The following is a 21,701-nucleotide window of genomic DNA, read 5'->3' as shown; positions in this document are numbered from 1 at the left end:
TTCTGCTTTCTATGAAACTGTAGAACCTTTTATCCATTACCCAAATCAGACACCAAAGCCAACGCTATACAGCTATACAGCAGTTAAGAGTTATCGCTCGCTCAGTACTCTTTAAATACTTGCCATTTTTTTTACTACTACTACTAACAATTCACAGCAGCACCAAGCCGCCTGGCGCCATCACAACTCTGCCTCCTACACCACAATTTATTCTAAGCTTTGGTCTTTACTCCCTTCTATAAAGGTCTAATTTTCTTTAAATTCTCTATTATTCCCACCCAATTCAGGGATGGCCTGCTTTTAGTCCGATCCCAGACGGATGGCCCAGCAATAAATAATATTTAAACTGCCCATTTGAGTCAGAAAAAAAAAACTAAAATCAGAAATTACTCATGATAATGATGGCTTGTGATTGTCTTTAAGGCTTATGTTCCTCTGTGCAAGTTTTGGTATGTTATTTTCTACCATCCTACAGTTTTAATGTTTGAACGTATGACAAAAAATTTGCTGTCGTCACTCGATAGCTGAGATTCAGCTTTATCTGTCTACTGAAATATATATTTGAAATTAATATTGCACTTTTTTTAATTTTTCTAGATATAAAAACGTCAAAAATTGGTCGAAAATCAGTAAGAAAAAGCAGTGAGTTATAGGTATGTAAAAGCGGGAATGAAGCTTAGTCTCAATAATTCTCACCCCAAACTGTAAAAAACTGTTATTCGAGAATAGCTTATATTTAAATAATAATTTTTCAAGTAAAACAATTACGACCTAGCCTTGCTTTATGATTGCTTTCTTTAAGCTATAATTGAGAAAACCTCTTCTGTGATTATATACGGCGCTTGAAAACAAAAATACTGCTTATATCCACAGTTATTACTACACCCAAAAAAAATGTTATTAAAATTTTGAACGGCTAAAAACAAGTTTTCATTAGTGGGCTTCCGTAATACTCTGGGTAGGACAGTTGTAATTAGTGTTTTGAAAACAGCTTTCGTAGTTTTGAAAATTTTAATGGTTAAGGATCATTTACGGATGACACTTAAATATTTGTTTAAAATTATGCATAGGCGTTTTTCTTAACTATTACTACAACTTCTATGACTAATAATTCACTGCAGCCACAAGCCACCTACGGCCAACATAGCTACGCACACGCTTCCTCCATACCAATCTATTTAAAGCCTCCTTATTTACACCCTCCCAAGAAGTTACCATTTCCCATAAGTCTTTCATTAGGACATCCTCCCGCCTTATACAGGGATGAGCTGCTTTTCGTTCGGCTCCAGATTGTATTAGTAAGGGGGACATGAATTTAGGGAGACATAATATAGCTTTAATTATTATTTTGAATGTTCTTTCTTTTTTCTTAGTATGCGATCATTGAAATTATTCGCTAGCAACTATATATTTTTAAACATCAAATTTAGATTATTTTTGTAATACTGTAATTTTCGTCCATATTACCAATTTCCTCTAGAGTACCTCTCCGTTGACCAAACGAAACGAAAAATTAAAATTTTTAATGAGGACGGACAGTGATATTTTTGCATTAGATCCCACTATCCCTGGGTTCTGGGTTTGCCCCTGAATCACAAAGGCATTAGAATAAATAGTTGTAATTACTAAAAATATTTTAGCATAAAGAGCGAGGCATTGTGGAGGAGATGAATCCCCTATTTACGCACTTGTTAGCGTAAAGAGTGAGGTACTGTGGAGAAGATTAACCCCGTTATTTACGGCTATCTCAGAATTTTGGTCCGGTGACTTTGGAAAAAAACGAGCGTGGGAGGGGGCCTAGGCGCCCTCCAATTTTTTGTCACAAAAAGGGCACTCGAACTTTTAATTTCTGTTGGAATAAGTCCTCTCGCGACATTGTAGGACCACTGGGTCGATACGATCACCCCTAGGAAAAAAAAAAACAAACAGACAAATACGCATCCGTGATATGTCTTCTGGCAAAAAATACAAAATTCTATATTTTTGTAGATAGGAACTTGAAACCACTATTTTTGAGTTCTCTTATACGCTGAATTTTATGGTGTGATTTTTGGTTAAGATTTCATGACTTTTAGGGGATGTTTCTTTCTATTTTCTAAAATGGGGGAACTTTTCTCAGGCTTGTAACTTCTAATGGGTAAATCTATACTTGATGAAACTTATATATTTTAAATCAACATAAAAATTCAATTCTTTTGATGTAACTCTTGGAATTAAAATTTCGTTTTTTAGAGTTTTGTTTACTATTGAGCTGGGTCACTCCTTACTTCAGTTCGTTACTACGAACTGTTGGATATGTCTATTTTAACTATTCACTTTTATATATTTTTCCAACAGTTCGTTACCACGAGCTGTTTGAAAAATTAGTTTATACCTCCTCGCCCTCGAAGACTATCGTCTATAAATACCTGGTTACTCACAAAGATTAAGCTTAATTATTAAAAATCAGTTTATACCTTCTCGCCCTCGAATACTCTTGTATATAAATACCTGATTACTCACAAAGATTAAGCTTAATAAATTAAAAATTAGTTTATACCTCCTCGCATTCGAAGACTCTTGTATGTAATTACCAGATTACTCACAAAAGTTTGAAAATTTGGGCCTAAAAATACACTTTTGATTTTACAAAAATACAAAAATACAATTTTAATTTGGTTAAACAAAGCTTTAAAATAAGTGTATATATTAGCCGTTTACTTTACAAGGACTACTTGACTCTGTAGGAACGAACGTACCGCCGCAATTTAAAAGTATAGCGGATCTGCATGGAAAATATGGTAGCTAGGATTATTCATCATATCCTGAAGTAAGAATAGTTTTCTAACTTCACACTGTCCAAATATTTTACCCCCACACCCAATGTGCAATCATATAGTCTAAATTATATAAATCTAATGTATTGTGTCGCCCGCCACTTGTTTTCCACTGAGCGTAAGCTAATTGTCTCTTAATACAGACAGGTAAAAATGGTTTGTTCTCGAGTTTTACACAGCGTAATTCTTGAGTGAGGTCGCTATAATAGATAGGTACCTCGATTCAATCGGCTTTCTCCCGATCTTCTAGGATCACTGGTGCGCTACAATCACTCATGGGAAAAAAACGAATACTGCCTCTGAAACTGGGAAGCTTAACACATAGTTTTTCAATAATTTTTAAATTGATTAGCTATCTCAACAATTTTCGATCTACGGCAAATTTGAACAATTTGGGTCAAAATTGTAGTTTGGCTCCTTAATAGGACAGAAATTGCCACTTAGTTGTGACGCGATTTCTTTGGCTACTTAGAAGGGGCACTGGAACTTTTTATTTATGTTTAAAAGAGCCCTCTCCCCTTCTTCTTGGACCATTGGTTCAAGGCGATAATTTCTCAGGAAAGAAGCAACCAAACAAATAAACACGCATCCGGGATCTTCTATCTAAAAAAAAAAAAATTCTAATTCCACGATTTTGTAAATGGGAGTTTGTTACCTATATAATTGTGCTTAAAAAATTCGATGGTGTAGTTCTCATTAAGATCACTTTTCTTTGGGGGGGGGGGGATGCTCTCCCCTTTTTTTGAAAATTCAGGTATGTTGTGGATTTCATTTTGTTGGTATACGAACAATTGTTTGCAAATAAAGGTTTTTGTTTAGCTTTCAATATAAACTGAACAAAATCTTCATCCAAAAGATGAACATACCTGCTATTTCTGCAATTCAAAAATGTAACTACAACATATTTTGAAAAAAAAAGAACCTTTTTTGCCTTAAAACCCAAATAAGATATAGGATCAAAATTAAACCAAACAATCAAGAATATTTAGTTTAATAAGATGGAATATTAATAACATTTAACAAAAGTGTAACTTAATGCCTTTTGAATTAACAACGCAATTACGCAAAGTATCTTCTTTTCTTCTTGCTAGGATTCAGTATTATATTTCTTTCAGTTTCAGAACAAAAAGTAAATAATTGTTTAAAACGCATTGAAGCATAATATTAACTAAAATCAAATATACAAGCAAAAAAGTAAAAAATTCTGATTAGTTTTGGGATCATTGGTTTAATCAAACCAGGAAAGTATATTCTTTGCCAAGTTCCGAGATATTTTATTCCGCAATTATTAGGTTGTTAAATAGGCAATAGATCCACTTGTAAACTTTTTTTTTCTTCTGTGTAATTGCTGGTCTGTTTTCTAAAATATCTCCCAATATCGGCTTATTTAAATGGAAAGGTCTCTTTTTTTAAAGTGAGTTCGAAAGCTGCAAATTATTCGGTGATTTTTATTGGTCACGTTTGTGGAAGAGTGTTTACTTCTTACGAGGCAGGGACTTTAACCAGGATTGGGCCATAAATCTCTGAATACCGTTGGCTTGGAATATGCTAACTTTACATAATTTCAGACACTGTATGCAAAACCAAAGTCATGTTATTCAGCTACACTGTAATTGTTGGGGAGTTGTCTTATTATATTCTTTCAAAAATGCTTTCGTGATAAGTTTCAAAACTTTTTTGCTCTCATTTGAAATCATCAAAAGTAGATACGACAGCACGACGTATTTTTTTGAGAATCATAATCTTGAACTATGATTAGAATTGGTGTCTATTATGTCTACCCACGTATTTGGTAGGAATCATTGAGGGGAAGAGGGACTAAATTGGTTGGGATAGGTTATTCGAATCATAATTAATAGAACTAATGGGAAAACATACAAATAATGGAGCTTTTTGGAACACCAGGCCTTAACTTCCTTTCCTGGGTGAAAATCTCATTTTTATCTATCTATTAAATAAATTCCAGACATTTCGAAAAGTACTTCAGTCATGGACTTAGGTGTCAAATTAGGTTTGACTTGCTTTCAACACAATACTGAATTGACTGCAGATGTTTAAATCCTTTATTTTGCATTGACTTTTCCCCTACCCTCCCATACTAAATTCTCCAAAAGTCCTTTAAACAATCTATTATTCTTTTGCAGATTCAGATGGAGAAGATTCTAATGGCAAGCGTCGAAGATCTCGGACGAACTTTAGCGCTTGGCAATTGGAAGAGCTCGAAAGAGCTTTCAGTTCTAGTCACTACCCAGATGTCTTCATGCGCGAAGCTTTAGCACTTAGGTTAGATTTAAAAGAATCTCGCGTTGCGGTAAGTTTATCAGAATAAAGAAAAATGCACGTATAGTAAACCAACAAATTGGGGCAGTACAGACTTACAAACAGAATTAGCTATGAGATTGAGAGATTTCATAAAATCATAAGATAGTGATTCCAAGTTATATTATAAGTGAACGCCACCCGTTATACTGAATATCTTCGTCTCAGGACTTGAAGTTATGGGGAGAATGTGAATTTTGAGTCTATTTTAAATAAATCTGCTTGAACCTTTTCTTTCATTTGAACAATGAGCCATTTTTAGATTTCTTATTAATTTAAATTTTACCGAAAAACTCAGCAAAGAGAAGACGGGTTTTAATTTCGACCAAGCAGTGAACAAAAAATAAAATATAAAAACAAGATTACACGGTAACTAAAAAAATAAAAATAATCCGGATATTTCAGCGCCACGTCCGGGAGCCTTTCTCAACGGAAAAAAAATACTACGAACGACAATAAAGAAGAAATTTTTTTTTTAAACATAACACAAAAAAGAAAAAAAACTACGTCAACAAACCACATGAAAAAAAAAACAGCAAATAAATAAGAATAACTCACATTATAAACAAAACTCCCAGCACTGATGGTAATAATTTACGACAGCACCAAAGCAAATTTTTATAATGAAACCATAGGTTCCTATCCTCTGCAACAATCGGTGTATAAATGGGAATTTATTAAAAGTGAAAATTGTATTTACTTTAACAAAACAAAAGAAGGTCACTCAACCCCAGGTCCACCACCCCTAAATAAGTCTTAGAGGTTAATGAAACAAATTTATGAATTAAAAATCGAATGTATTTTTTCATTTGCTATTTCAGCTGCAGTCTATTGACTTCTCACAGCATTGACCTTACTTTAACTTTAGTTCGCAAGGTTATCACTTGTTTCAGGACAATTATGTAAATTACTATTCGTTGAAGTTTTTAGCTGGTCTTTAATTAAACTATTATAAATTGAGTTTATCTTAAAATCCCCTTCATCTCTATTAATATTAATACCCCCCTAGATACATAAATTAACGTTCTTATTTAATTATTGTTTTTTTTTTCGTGTGTTTAGTTGTCGTGTTTTTTTTCTTTTTTTGTGTTATGTTTAAAAAAGAAATTCTTCTTTTTGGTCGTTTATAATTTTATTTCCGTTGAGAAAGACGTGGGGCTGAAATATTCGGATTATTTTATTTTTTAGTTAAAGTGTAGTTTTGTTTTTGTATTTTATTTTTTGTTCACTGCTTTGTCGAAATTAAAACCCGTTTTCTCTTTGCTTAATTTTTGGTAAAGGGAAAAGCAGTGTGTTCTAAGAAATTATTTAATTTAAATTCTACTTATCAAAATTTTCGTTTTGGAGCTAACTTTGTGCCTCTAACAATTTTCTAACAATTTGGAGCTAACAATGTGGGTCTCTTTACTCAATGCTCCTTTCTATTAACATCTCCAATAGATCATAGGTTTGAGTCTAACTGGTGTATATTCCACAGTTTACATAGTTTACACATTAGGAGCGCCGTGTATTCTATTTACAAATGTAAAATGTCAAATTTTATTTAAATTAAATGCTACCATTCAAATTCTTCTTATCAAAAATCTGCATTTTGAAGCTAACAATTTACTTTTGACGAATTTGCTAATGAATTGGAGCAAAAATGTGCTTTTGCTCCAAACCCTCATAGGTTTTCTCCGGTGCAAAAGTGTTGTTTAGTTTATTTATTTATTTGTGAATTTAAAGATAAAACACTAATCTCAATCGTATCCCTATTCAGCATTACTTTACATTCACATATCCAGTGGATCATAGGCTTGAGTCTAATTGATATACATCTCATAGTTTACATATAGCTCTAGGAGCAATGTGCATTCCATTTAAATATACAAAATAACATATTTAACTTAAATTAAATGCTACCATTCAAATTCTGCTTACTAAAAATATGTATTTTGGAGCTAACAATGATCCCTAACAATTTGCTAAAGATTTGGAGCTAACAATGCCCCTACCGCTACGCAGTATTCCTTACTATTTAGATAAATAGGGGGTCGTGGGCTTGAATCTAACTAGTGTAGATTCCCCAATAAATTTTTACCACTGCAATTATTATATAAACTAGAAGAATGGTGATTATCATACTGGATATGAGAAGGATATTGAACGTGGGCACTACTTTTTGGAGTTGATGGTCCAGAACCCATCTATGGATCAAACATAAAATAATGTCCAAATGTGACTTTTCAGCTCAGTCCTCCCCCCTCCTTAGCATAAATCTTAGCTCTTCCATTCTCCTCCGATAAAATGGTGTATTTGGTTTGTAAGGCAGGCCAGTGCTTTTATTTCTCTTCTTCAGAAATCGGCAAATATCAGTTAAAGTTGGTATATTTTCAATCAACTCGGAGACATTTGTGGTAACAACAATTTGTGGTAACGAACTGTAAGTGAAGAGTGACCCGGCTCAATAGAAACAAAAACTCTAAAAACGGAATTTTGATACCAATAGATATATCAAAAGAATCGTCACAATATGCTGATTTTAAACATTTAAATGTCATTAAGATTAATATTACTGATTAAAGGCTACGAACATGAGAAAATTTGCCTGATTTTAGAAAAAGGGGAACCACCCCCTAAAAGTATTAGAACTTCAATAGAACTTTACACCATCAGATTCGGCGTACCAGTAAACCCTACTGTTGTGGTTTGAAGCTCCTATATGCAAAAATGTGGGATTTTATAATTTTGGCCAGAAGAAAGTTCACGGATGTATGTTTATTTGTTGTTGTTTTTTCTCCCCAGGGGTGATCCTATTGATCCAATGGTCCTAGAATATCGTGAGAGGGTTCTTTCAAACGTAAATTAAAAGTTATAGTACCCTTTTTAAGCGACCAAAAACATTGGAGGACAACCTGGCCCGTCCCCCGCCTCTTTTTTCTTAAAGTCGTCTGATCAAAATTTTGAGACAGCCATTATGCTCCTCATAGTTGAAAGGCAAAATAACTATACATTTGGATATTAAATAACCCCCACAGCACCAGGGGAAAGGTCTTCAAGTAATAAAATCTGCCCATTTTTACACATAGTATTTGTTATTGTGAATTATGTATATATTTTCGGGTTGGAGGGGGCAAATTTTTGGCTGGTGGTTTTCAAGGAGGAATTTCTTATGGGAAAGGAATTATCTTGGGGGTGAACTTGAGGGGAAATTATACGCTTGGAGAATTTACCGAAATTCCTATGCAAAATTCTTTTCAAATGTTTGCTTTCTCTTTCCCGTCTCAATTTTAAGCGTGGAGACGTTAAGGGTAATTGTTCAGGGTAAATTTTTGCCAGGATGGAATTGTATAGAGGATGTTTCCGTAGGGAGGGGGATTTCTCCGTGGAGGGGGCTAGATTTCCTGGCATTGCTTAAAAACGATCAGAAATTTAATTAAAAAAAAGTTTTTTCAACTGAAAGTAAGGAGCAACATCAAAACTTAAAACGAAAAGAAATTATTACGTGTACGAAGGGAATTTCCCCCTCCCCAGAATCTTCCTCATTGCGTTAAAGTTTGAGTTTTGTCCCAATTCCTTTAGAACGACTCCTGAAACACAAGGGTCGTTTAATTAGAACAATAGGAAGCTTTCTTAAGTTAAAAAGTTAAAAATCTTTTTTTTTAATTCCATAAGTAGAAGAAATCGATCGATGTTTTATAAAGGTCAGTCTCCTACAATATAAGAACCAAATAAATCGTCGCATTCATCGGATTTAATATGTGGGATATCCTATTTTTGACATAATCACAACCCTGTTAAAATACAGCTTTTAATGTTGCTCTTTACTTTCATTTAAAAAGCTACTTTGCTTATTTTTTAATACAATATGGTTCGTGGTCTGCAATTTGAGCTGCATCGGGCTGATCTACATCTTGGGAATCTAGAATTTCAATTGACGTGAAGCTTTCTGGACTTCATTACCGAAATTGCTTAGAATCGGAAACAATCAGGGCATTGATATTTATCACTAGATTGTGAGTTTGCTTTTGATCACGTGATTTTCCAAAAAGTTGTCATATCTCAAGGTGAATTAATAGATGTGTTCCCGAAGGTAACCCTATTCTTACAATTTAGAAAATTAAATACAAGACTATACCCCGGAGGGTTACCGCGCTTGGCATTCTCCGCCCTCTGTATAAGAAAAATATAAATAATATGCTGTCCAAGCATATGATAAAAAATAGCTTTAAAAAGTTCCCGAAGATAAGCCGATGCCCAGATTTCCCCCAATTTCATCCGATGCCCTTCAGTGACGGGGTCCCTGAAGGGACCCGGTCACTGAATCAACACACTAAGTACTGACTTGCTTATATTCAAAAACCCCAATTGAATGCATTATCATCTTGGGCAATCCTTTTGTTCCAAATGCTTGCAAGTCCATTCAATAAAACAGCGATTCATAAACCTTCTGAATTGTTGTCAAAGCGCTCTCATATTCTTCCCAAAGTGTAAACACAGTTCTATCAGTATCGTTATATCCGTTTTGATGGTTCTTTTTATCACCCTCTGATTTCCCCCTGTTCATCTTGTATTCATGCGAGTATTCATTTCAATTATTTTTCACAAACTGTGTGGTTAGGGGGAAGATCAAATCCAATCCTTGTGGTCGACAGTTGGCCGGATTGTGATGGCCTCTAGGGTGCCATCTTTTTACTAAACGTTGCTGAATCGACAGTACTGAAATAGAAAAAGCATAAACGTCGAACGGGATTACAATTATTGCATATCTCTAGTGGATAATTTGGAACGGAAGGGATTGTATTTTCTATTAGATGACTTGTCTAAAATGAGTAATTTTCTTGGGGTCCAAAAACAATTATCATTTTCACAGTAACTTAAACGTGAGATATCCAATTGCATTTCTTATCATAAAAAACAAAAAACTTTTCAGAAAAATAAATAAATTGTAATTAGTCTGAAACACTTATCATATAGTTTGGGGAGGAAAAGGGTTTCGTTGAGCAAGCCCCAACCAAACAACATTTTCGCAATTTTTATAAGAATAGAGGCAGTTACAAAGGAATTTTTTTATTAGGGAGGGGGGTTGGATTCAAACTTTCCAAACCATGGAAAATTATGAATTGTCTGAATATCATACGTCTCTAAAAAAAAGAGTCTGTCACAAGTAGGATTTTAAAACACTTTGGATAAGATACAATTAGGAATTAAGATTCATTTTAGGGGTTTCATTCACCTAGCTCAACAGCCTCCCGAATTAACAAAATTGCAATATTCAACTAGTTTTTTTTTACCCAGCAAAGTTTTGTCGTACAAGTAAAGAGCGATGTTAAAAGGCCATTCAATCAAACAGTTCGTGGTAACGAACTGTAGTAAGGAGTGACCCGGCTCAACAGTAACTGAAACTCTAAAAATGAAATTTTGATAGCAATAGTTACATCAAAAGAATTGCATTTTTATGCTGATCTTAAATATATAAGTTTCATCAAGTTTAGTATTACCCATCAAAAGCTAGGAGCTGGAGAAAAAATTTGCCTTATTTTAAAAAATAGGTAAAATACCCCCTAAAGGTCCAAGAATCTTAACGAAAATCACACTATCAGATTCAGCGTAACAGAGAACCCTACTGTAGAAGTTTCAAGCTCCTATCTACAAAAATGCGGAATTTTGTATTTTTTGCCAGAAATATTATATTTGTATATATAAATATTATATATTGGAATTTGTATTTTTTGCATAGAAATGTATTTTTGCATCATGGATACGTGTTTATTTGTTTTTTCCCCAGGGGTGATCGTGGTCCTAAAATGTTGCGAGAGGGCTCATTCTAATGGAAATTAAAAGTTCTAGTGCCCTTTTTAAGTGACCAAAAATAATTGGAGGGAATATAGGCCCCCTCCCACGCTCATTTTTTCCCAAAGTCATCGGATCAAAATTTTGAGATAGCCATTTTGTTCAGCATAGCCAAAAAACTTATTAAAAAACTTAAATAATTATGTCTTTTGGGGCTAGTTAATCCCCCGCAGTCCCCGGGAGAGGGGTTGCAAGCTACAAACTTTGACCATTGTTTACATATAGTAAAAGTTATTGGGAAGCGTAGAAACGTTTTCAGGGAGAATCTTTCGCGTTGAGGGGAGGTAAGGTTGTTTGGAGGAGGGGATACGTTGGAGGATCTTTCCATGGAGGAATTTATCATGAGGGAAGAGAATATCCATGAAGGGTCCCTAAGATATTTGAGCATTATTTAAAAAACAATAAGAAAATAAATGAAAAAAGTTTTTTCAGATGGAAGTAAGGAGCAGCATTAAAACCTAAAACGAGCAGAAATTATTACGTTTTCAAGGGGGTTTGTCTCCTCCAAAATACCTCGCTCTTTACTCCAAAGTATTTTTAGTAATTTCAACTATATATTCTACGGCCTTTGCGATTTAGGGGTCATTCTTAAAAATTTGGGACAAAATTCAAGCTTTAGTGTAAAGAGCAAGTTATTGACGAAGGGACTAACCCTCTCATATACGGAAGAAAAATGTGCAAATATAGAAGTTCGTTACGTAAGTTAATTCGTAAGTTACGTATATTTATTACGAATAAAACGTTTGCATTAAACCAAAAAATAAAAATTAATATGCAAATTATTCTTTTGTGATGAGCCAAAATCAAACATGCATTAATTCAAAAACGTTCAGAAATTAAATAAATAAAAAAGAAGTTTTTTTAACTGCAAGTAAGGAGCGACATTAAAACTTAAAAGGAACAGAAATTATTCCGTATATGAAAGGGTTGTTTTTTGCGTTGACGGGAGGTAGAGTTGGTTGGGGGAGAGGGGTTACGTGGGAGAATCTTTCGATGGAGGAATTTATCACGAGGGAAGAAAATATCTATGAAGGGGCCCTAGGATTTTCGAGCATTATTTTAAAAAAAAAGAGAAAATAAACGAAAAAAAGTTTTTTCAGCTGGAAGTAAGGAGCAGCATTGAAACCTAAACCGAACAGAAATTATTACGTTTACAAGAGGGTTCGTCTCCTCCAAAATACCTCGCTCTTTACTCAAAAGTATTTTTAGTAATTTCAACTATTTATTCTACGGCTTTTGTGATTTAGGGGTCATTCGTAAAAAATTGGGACAAAATTCAAGCTTTAGTGTAAAGAGCGAGTTATTGACGAGGGGACGAACAATTTCATGTACGTAATAAAAATATACAAATATAGAAGTTCGTTACATAAGTTAATTCGTAACTTACGATATCTATTACTAATAAAAAGTTCGTAAACAGATTAAAAAGCTCTAGCTGCTTTTTTAAGTAGCCAAAAATTAGAGGGCATCTAGGCCTCCTCCCCTACCCTTTTCTCTCAAAATCATCCTGTAAAAAGTATGAGAAAGCCATTAAGCCCAAAAAAGTGAATATGCAAATTATTCATTCGTAGTGAGCCAAAATCAAACGTGCATTAATTCAAAAAAGTTCAGAAATTAAATAAACAAAAAACGAGTTTTTTAACTGCAAGTAAGGAGCCACATTAAAACTAAGAGAAATTAACCAGTATATGAAAGGGGTTGCCCCCTCCTCAACGCCTCGCTCTTTATGCTAAATTTTTATATTGTTTTAAAAAGTATAGTTGTGAGAAAGAGTCAAACTTTAGCGTAAAGTGTGAGGCTTTGAGGAGGGGGCAACCCCTTTCACATACGGAATAATTTCTGTTCGTTTTAAGTTTTAGTGTCGCTGCTTACTTGCAGTTAAGAAATTTGGATTTTTTTTATATTTAATATATTAAAGAATCGCCCTGTTTCATCCATTATAAAGTTTTTTTGTTTGTGTGAGCAAACTATTTGCAATTGATTAGGCGGTTGTACCATAATTGGCAGAGCTTGGATAAGAGATCCTAAAAAAAGTTAGAAAACCAAATGAAACTGAAAAATAAAAACAAAAACCAGTTAACTTCCCCGCTTTGTTCTGGAGATAGAGACAATCAATTAAAGTGGAACGTATAAACATATTATTTGTAAGTATGAATTTTTTTTACGAAACTAGAATTTTAATTAAATTTGATTAAATTAGAATTAAATTAGAGTTTCTTGTTAAAGTTCAGAAAAGGGCAGTTCCTAAAAGCTTTTTAGCGTACCTGCTCGGAGAAAAAAAAACAATGCTAAAGAATTATTATTTGAGTAATGTGGCCGCTTTGGGAGTTCTCTGAAGCGTCATACAGCTTTGATTGAAAAAGTCTTCGACAAAAAGGAGAACAAAACTTTATGTCTTTTCAGTACAATTTCACAGTCAAACTAGAAATCCTCGACATCTATTGATGACAGCTAGCTCTCTGGGAATATTCACTCATTGACCTTTGACTTTGAGACAGTCAGCCGACGCTATGACTCACAAATCGATTTTTAAGGTATCCTCTCGCCTTAAAACATGTAGAAATTACTTATGTTGTGGCATCCGAGCTTAAAAAAAAGCGTAATTTATCCTAAGGCTCAGGAGAGCTTTTAGTTTTCTATGATAATAGATGTAATATTGATGGATGTAATCTGAACAGTCGGGGAAGTACTTCGGTTCGAAATTTCAAAAACCTTATATAAGAGGGGGAAGCAATTGTTTTATATTCTAAAGGGTTCAGATATAGCTATTAAAACAGTTTGATTGTTTACTCGGAATGGAACGCACAGTGTTAGGAAGCCTTTCGTTAACAATTCGTCCATTTTGTATGTTTGTTACCCCCCCCCCCCCCCGCCAAAAAAAAGAAATCCTGTCTATTGAATAATCTAATGAGACTGATAAAATATTAGCTTTGGCTCTCTACCAAAACTTGTTAAGTCAATGCTGTTTGTCACTAAAGCTATCGTTTTAATTTCATGATTTTAATTATTAGGTTTTTTGCCATAGCTTAAACGTTGGTTTTAAAATTAAAAAAAACTGGTTTATGTTTAAAATAAGTTTATCGACATGCACTGAAAAGAATCTCCCTAAGGCTCCGTCCTAAAAAGCTGCTAGGTGTGGAGCTTGGTATATAATATAATTTGAATTTCACGATTTATGTGCAACATCTGGGAAGCGGGAATGCCTGCTATGGACTTGGAAACCAATTTCTAGGAAATATGTAGAGTATAGAGACTTGAAAAAAAGAAGGTTAGGCCAAACCATCCATCATAATAAACAGTAGTTAAGAAAAGTCTTTGTCAATAGAAATAAAACTCGTTAAGACGAATTTTGATGGGAAATACAAAATTTAAAAAATCCGATTTTTGTGATAAATCCTTATTAAATTCAGCAATTTTAAAGGTACCCATAAGAAATTATTAGGTTAACAAAATTTGTATAGTTTCAAAATAAAGGGAAAACATTCCTAAAAAGGGGGCAATTTTGACGAAAATTACACCATCAAATTCAGTATATTGGAGGACCAAATAGCAAAGGTTTCAAACCTTTTTCTGCAAAAGTACGGGAATTCAAATTTTTCAAGGGAACATAGGTGTATTTGCTTTAGTAGAAACAGATGCGTCTTTGCTATGTTTTTTTCAGTAGCAGTGATCAACTCTAACCGGTGCGGTGGTCGTAGAACATTGGGAGATGGAATTCAAACGCAAATTGAAAGTTCCAGTGCCCTTTTTAAGTAGGAAAGCGAGTGCCTAAGCAAAGTTACAATTATAGCATACGTCTACCTAGCCAATATTCATTATCTTTCGATTTATTCATAAATTAGGTATTGATTAGAGTACTTGGTGAAAAATCTCCCCAAATGCTCTAATTCATATCAACTGTTGTACATAATCAAATCAGGAATTCCACAAACAAATGAGAAAATATTGAGTTTTAACCAGAGGCGCCATTTGGAGGGGTCAGGAGTGGGCAAATGCCCACCTCAGATTTTCCAGGGGACCCAAGCTTCCACCACAAAGGGCCCTTTGCCGGCCATAATAATCTATTATGTCCAACATAATCCATTCTGTCCAATTGATTTGGAATTACTGCACGCCTATTAACCAAAGAGCGTAATTACTTGACGACTCTTGGGGTAATTACGCTATTTGCTATTAATTATTGTAAACTTTGAAAGTAGGTAAGATACAAAATAAAATTCTCGAGTTCTGTCAAATGCCCATTTCCTAGATGATTACGCGACACGAAGTGAGTCGGGGGGCCCAAGATGGAGTTTATGCCCACCCCAAGATTTGGTCCAAATGGCACCTCTGGTTTTAACCGTTGAAGGATATGTCTCAAAGCAAAAGAAGAGCCTCGGTTTTTTTTATTAAAACTGTAATTCAAGAAACAACTTTTTCTTCTTCATCTGTTTCTTTTTCGTTCTTAGACTGATATATTAGATTCAAAAGAGCCGTGAAATACTTACTTTCTGGATTTCTTACTCTTTTAGAGATGAACTCTAGCTGACTCTGACGGACTTATTCTTGCCCATTATGGCCTATAAACCACACCAAGAATAAACTTTACGTCAATTGTGCGCGTGCAACTATGCTGTAAAATTGTATGAATTACTTTAGCTGAAATATTTTTTAATAGAAAGGTGTATATTCGAAAACTAAAAGTCTATAGGGGGCATACAAGCTCAAACATCTTTTAAGTATATATTTTGACCAACCAGGAAATTAGGAAAGAACGTACAATAATCATATCGCAATTTACTTGGAGAGCTCAAAGACAAAATATGCGTTTATTCCTGCTAAATATGAAATAGCTTATTGATTTTTCTATTATCAGATCATCTCAAAATCGAGTACTTTCCACATTGTTAGCCCCCTTGAATTCTTTGGTTTCGCCCCTCTATCTAATAAAAGGAGAAAACCAATAAATACGCTTCTATTTGGTTACTTTTTTAATTTTTCTTTACTTTTATTTAACATAAATAAACAAAAATATAAACCATTACAAATATAAATCACTACTCTAAAGAAAAAAATGCTAATGTGTAGCTGTTACCCGCATAAATATTCCAAGAAACATTTTATATTATTGTATCAATTAAAAAATAACCACCTTCTACCACAAATCTCTAGGGCAACAAACATCATCAAAATACAACTGCAGCCACCCAACCCCCATCCCTACCACTAACTCCTCCATCTAGCCTTACAACCCAATCACACCCCCCTCCAAGAAAAAACAACTAAATAATTCCGCAAGCGAAACTTTCTTATTCTTTTTTTAAACTCTGGGACCGCCCTAACACTCACAGAAAGCGAATTCCATACAAAAGGGCCAAAACCCTTCAAAGCAAAACCAGATCTCTCACTACTTTTAATTTTAGCGATATTTTATTTTTCCTTCCTCCTTAGTTATTGGGTAGGCACTGTCGCCAATGATAAACCAAAGTGGATACCACAAAAAAGCGAAAGCGAAGATTATCCTGTAATCCTGTATTAAAAAGTGTGCTTTACCTCCACTTGTTTACTATTGTGACATATATTCGTAAAGCCTTATTCCTTAAACGTATGTCAGAAAGAAAATCCAAATAACCCAGCATTTCTTACCTGCTGTTGTATTTACCTGTCATTGCTAAATTTAATTCTGAGCTGACAAAAAGACCGCAAAGCTTGAATGGTTCGTTTGTGTAAAATTTTGAACCAGCAAAAAGAACGAAAATATTTACATATTCACAAGGAACATAGTTTAGGTAATAATAACCCAATAAAAATAATAATTGAAATAAAATAATAAACAAAATATTAGAAAAACATTAAGTAAAATAATAACTTAAATAATACAAATAGAAGTATTTAAATAAAATAAAAAGTAATCTAAAATATTTCGAATTTGCTTAAAATTTAAAATAATTCAAAAATTAAAGTCTAACTAAGAAACCCAAATAATAATTAAAAGGAATATTTAACAAATACGCACAATATTTTTAAAATGTAAACTAACTGTTTCTCTAGTGATAGCATAGTAGCATAGTAACCTTATCATTGCATCTTAGCCTAGTGATCTTATTACTACTATAATTCTTATTTAGTTCCTGATTTTTATACTAGTAATACGAACATTCTAGATTCACTTTAGTGACTCCCTTTAGGGTGTATACCAAAAAGTAAACATTAAAGACGATAGCTACACATCAAATATAAAGGTACTAAAAAAAAAATATAAATTTCAGGTGTGGTTCCAAAATAGAAGAGCGAAATGGAGGAAGAAAGAGCACACGAAAAAAGGCCCAGGACGACCTGCTCACAATGCGCATCCTCAGACTTGCTCTGGAGATCCTATTCCCCCTGACGAGTTAGAACGAAAAGAGAAAGACAGGAGAGAACGAAAGCTTCTGAAAGGACTTGAAAAACAGCAGAAAAAATTAGCCGCTAAGGGTATTCATGTAGATATTGCAACGTTGCGTAGTGAATATGAGTTAAGAACACGTGACGGCAATGGTGTTGAATTTGATGATAGAGCTCTAAGTAGTGCGAGTGATTTTGCTGATAACTTAAGTTTTGACAAAATTTCCTCTGGTGCAAGATCAGAAGAGGCCAAAACTGAGAATGAAACAAAAAACGAGAAAAAGTCAACCTCGTTTTCTATAGAAAGTCTACTCTCCGCCAACGCTAGATAATATAGTTATTCTGTTCTTTTTTTTTAAAGAGGTTTCCAAAATAGAGCATTTTGTTACTTCATGGAGGGTATTTAGTTTTCTCAAACAGTGTACTCAAACCGCCAAAAAGTGTACTATTGCAAAATAGTGCGAAAAATAGACCATATAATAGGCTCTAGTGTGAATAATAGGCTCTGTATATTGAGGAAAAGAAGGTGATTGAAACCGTTAAATGAAATCTTGCCCTTTTCTTCTATTACCCCTTATTTTTGACGTTGATGTGATAAAGTTATTTTTTCCTACATTTGTAAATAAGAAAGCATAATTTGGGGAATGAAGCTTTTTTAGACAGTTAATAAAGTAATAAAGTTTAAAAAATGTACGACCAAGGCCAAATGTTTAATGTCTGTCGTTAGCTAAAGATGAAAAACGAGAGAAATAAATGACGGTTAACAATTTTTGAAGTCTGGCTGCTGAGTTCTTCGTTGAAGTATTCAATTCTGTAAAAAATAATTTTCATTTTTAGTGTTATATCTATCATGAAAATCATTTGCTGACGATACTCTTTGATCATATGACCCAAACATCCAATTTCTGAATGTGTTTAGCCTTATACACTGTTTACGAAATCGCTGCTCCCAGAGTTCGTCTTTTTCATATTTCTAAGATGAAAATGCAACCTGCTTTTTCGCATTATCTTTGCTACGAACATATTTTTTGAAAATTTGAAGTTTACTGACTTAAGATTATCCACAAAACTTATTTCTACTATAAATTTTATAACGTTTTTTATAACGTTTTTATATAACGTTTAACAACGTTTACTTAATTGTTGCTCTATATCAGAAACCTTGATATCATTGATTATATCGTTCAAGCTCTTGGAGTATCTGTTTCTAAAAAGTAGATCAGTTTTAACCACAGACGTAGAGTGCAAGGAGGTTAAGGGGGACATGGCTCGTCCCAGCAGAGCTCGGGAAGGGCCTTACCTTTATGAAACTTGGGCTCTGAAATGTATGTGTGCAGTTTTTTTGTCTTTTTGTTTTTCTAATATGCGTAGAATTGTTGAAAAAGATACTTTTTCTAGAGGCGTCGGTATTAATTTGATTTTTATATATATTAATGTGCTTACTGAAAAACAGCTCTCTGGGATTAAGTAAGCGTAAATAAGGAGGCAGTTATTTCGTTGGATGTTGTGAATTCGAAGAATCTGAGTTGATTAAACTTGCTTACTTTTTTATTGAGAAAAAAAAACAATAACAGAAGATCAGAGGCCAACAGAACGGTAACAACAAATTAAAAGAGAAACCAAACTGCAAATACGTAGTGTTAACTACCAAAGAATCTCCTTGAGGCGACTATAACTTTCAAACTGTTTTATATATAGAGCTGGATTAATTTACCAATTTGGCTTTAATACGAGCGAAAACCCAAAAACTCTCTCAAAACTGTCAATAAAATTATAATATTCACGGATAGTTGATCAGATTTCTCCTTCTAGAGTTGGAATTATATTATTAGAATCATCACCGATAATCTTTAGTTATACTAGTAGATAATATGATTCACTCATTTATACAGGATTTTTTCGGTAGAGGGGGGGGGGTCACTTAAAACTCTCCAATTAAGGTGAATCACAGAACAAATAGAGGTAAACATGGGAAATCGTGAAAATAGTGCCATTTCTGGGGCCCAGAGTGGAATCCCACTTACATTGCTATGAGGCACGTATATAGGCATTTTTTACGGAAAAAGGCAAAATATGGGGGAGAAACAAAGCCCAAAAAATAAGCTAAAATCTTAGGCTCCTTCAGAATAAGAGTTCTACTCTTTTACGGCAGCCCATCTGCTCAAGAGCAAAAGAAGAGAGTGGAAATTGCCTACATCACCCTACATTTATGGAAAGTGAAAAACTTCTATCATTTAAAAAAACTGCACAAGCGAAAGAAGCTTTTTAAAAGGTTTTCTCCTGAAACTCTTGCAAAACTTAATCCCTGTTTTTTCTTTAGTAGCCTTCCATATGAACTTCAATGGCTTTTATATGAACGCCGTTGGTTGGAACTTAAGAACCAAGAGCTATGATTTTAAAACAAAAATCAATTAAGTTTAATCATTGCTTATGCTGTCCTATTTATTTATTTATTTACCTTTGAATGCTAAGAGTCGAGCAAAAAATTTTATAATTTAAAAAATTTGAGGACAACCATATAAATTTTATTTTGCAAGCGAGTGTCCAGGCCTACGGCCCCACCCCTCCCCCCTATTCGCTTGTACGAGTATGTGCTGATAATAAAATTCGGCTTAGATCAAGATATTTCATAGATGACCTCCCGACTCCTGTTGAGGTATGATTATATTAATAAGGGAGGCAGCTATCAATGCCATTGTATTATGGCTACGTCTGAACTATAGTTGATGATAGTTAATTTCTTCAAATCATTGGAAGGTTTCAAAACATTGTATTTTAGAAGTCAGCCATTTCACCAAGGGGAGTTGCAGACCCCCTCCCTCCCTTCCATAGAAGAAAAAATATACGTTACATAGTTTTGATCCTGTAATGACCACTTTTTTATTATTTAGACCATCCTCTCCCCCAATATTGGTTGGACCCTTCAGAAACATAATTCTGGGTATGTCATTATTGTTAATCGATGCGAAGCGGCAAAGTGCCCAGGGACAATTATGCAATGAAGTACTTGTTCATCTTGCTAATTCATTCTTCCTAGTCAAACTTTTATATTTTGTTCCAATGTATTTTATTGTATACAACCTTCAAATGTATTAATAAAGTTTGTGATCTAATTTACAAATTTTAATAAATCGGTTTAACTGTTTAGGTTTTATCACGCACGTACACAAGACATGAAACATCAGAATTTTTGCGATTCTGCCTAAGTTTTAATAAAATCGGCCTGTTTTTGGTTCTTTATTTTATTTGATTCTCTCCAACCCCCCATTTCAGAAATTAATTTATGTACATACACTTGTTTCAGTTCACTGATGAGAAGTTAGCTCTAGAATTCGATGAGTTTTCATGAATGCGTAGCTGTTCTGTTGAGCTTGGCTCGTAAGCAGTAGCGTCATTCCATCAAAATCCAGTGAGGAGGGGGGGAGGCAAAGTTGGGTCTAATTTTTCTAAATCAAGTGAAAATGAAAGTATAAATTGTAAAATGAGTCTTATAGTAATAAAAAAGGTGAAGATATGCCAAAAAAAACTGACCTGTTTCTGTAGATGCCTGAATTATGCTGGCTTATCTTAATTTTGACAAAATTTTTGGAGAAACTCAATTTCAGGCACACTACAATTTCAAACCGAGTTACAGGAGTGACAGTTGCCCCTCCCCCGCTCCATGGTGAATTAAGCCTCTGCTCGTAAGACTGTCGTGAGCAGTAGATCGGTACTTTTTCTGTCTTTTATTTATCATTATCTTTTCTTTTTTCTTTCTTACGAAAAGTCAAAAAAGAAAACGAACAGTCTTTTCTGTCTGTTATTTTTCTTTATTTATCAATGATTGACACCATGGTGAAATCTACTCGAGTTTTTTTTTTATATTTTATTGGTGATTTATAGGATCCTTTATGAATATGCCTTATTTTACTTAAATAAGAAAAGGTATCAAAACATTTCTTTTGAAAATACTTATATAAATAATAAAAATGACCTTTCCAATAGTTAAAACCCAGTCAAAATCGTTAAGCCAAATGCTTGTCGAAAAGCCCTGCATCTAAGCATGAATCTAAAGCATTACAATCATAACCGAATAAAATGCATTGCTAAGTACCGGCATACTAGCTACCAAAAATAGCTCTGGATTCCTTAAAGCTGAAGCATGAATGCGAAAGCGAAGCATTAGAGCTGGTCTAGGGAGCAGAGTGAAGAAAATCCCCAAGATATTCGAAAATAAAATAGGGGTAGCTGGTGGACATGCACTACAGAGCCAATGTAGGAGAAATTGCAATAAATAACTAATTTCTGACACTAACTTCGTGCATTCTCATGAAGCTGGCACGTACGCAGGGGGGGGGGGGCTTCGGGCCCGGAAACCCCTCCCCCCCTCCC

At 34.1% G+C, this 21,701-nt stretch overlaps 1 protein-coding gene across 1 annotated transcript in view; it reads left to right on the top strand.

The window, feature by feature from the left end:
* Positions 1 to 20,443, top strand: part of LOC136027048 (homeobox protein unc-4-like) — a 30,628-nt gene extending 10,185 nt beyond the window's left edge. Inside the window, exons 2-3 of the mRNA XM_065703973.1 lie at positions 4,961 to 5,127; positions 17,216 to 20,443. Coding sequence (XP_065560045.1) covers positions 4,961 to 5,127; positions 17,216 to 17,662 — 614 coding nt within the window. The 3' untranslated portion in view covers positions 17,663 to 20,443. The remainder of the gene's footprint in view (positions 1 to 4,960; positions 5,128 to 17,215) is intronic.
* Positions 20,444 to 21,701: the final 1,258 nt, after the last annotated feature.

This window comes from Artemia franciscana, chromosome 5 (assembly GCF_032884065.1).
Source record: "Artemia franciscana chromosome 5, ASM3288406v1, whole genome shotgun sequence".
NCBI classification, from domain to species: domain Eukaryota; kingdom Metazoa; phylum Arthropoda; class Branchiopoda; order Anostraca; family Artemiidae; genus Artemia; species Artemia franciscana.
The sequence above is the reverse complement of the archived record's forward strand: the minus strand, read 5'-3'. Positions and strand labels throughout refer to the sequence as shown.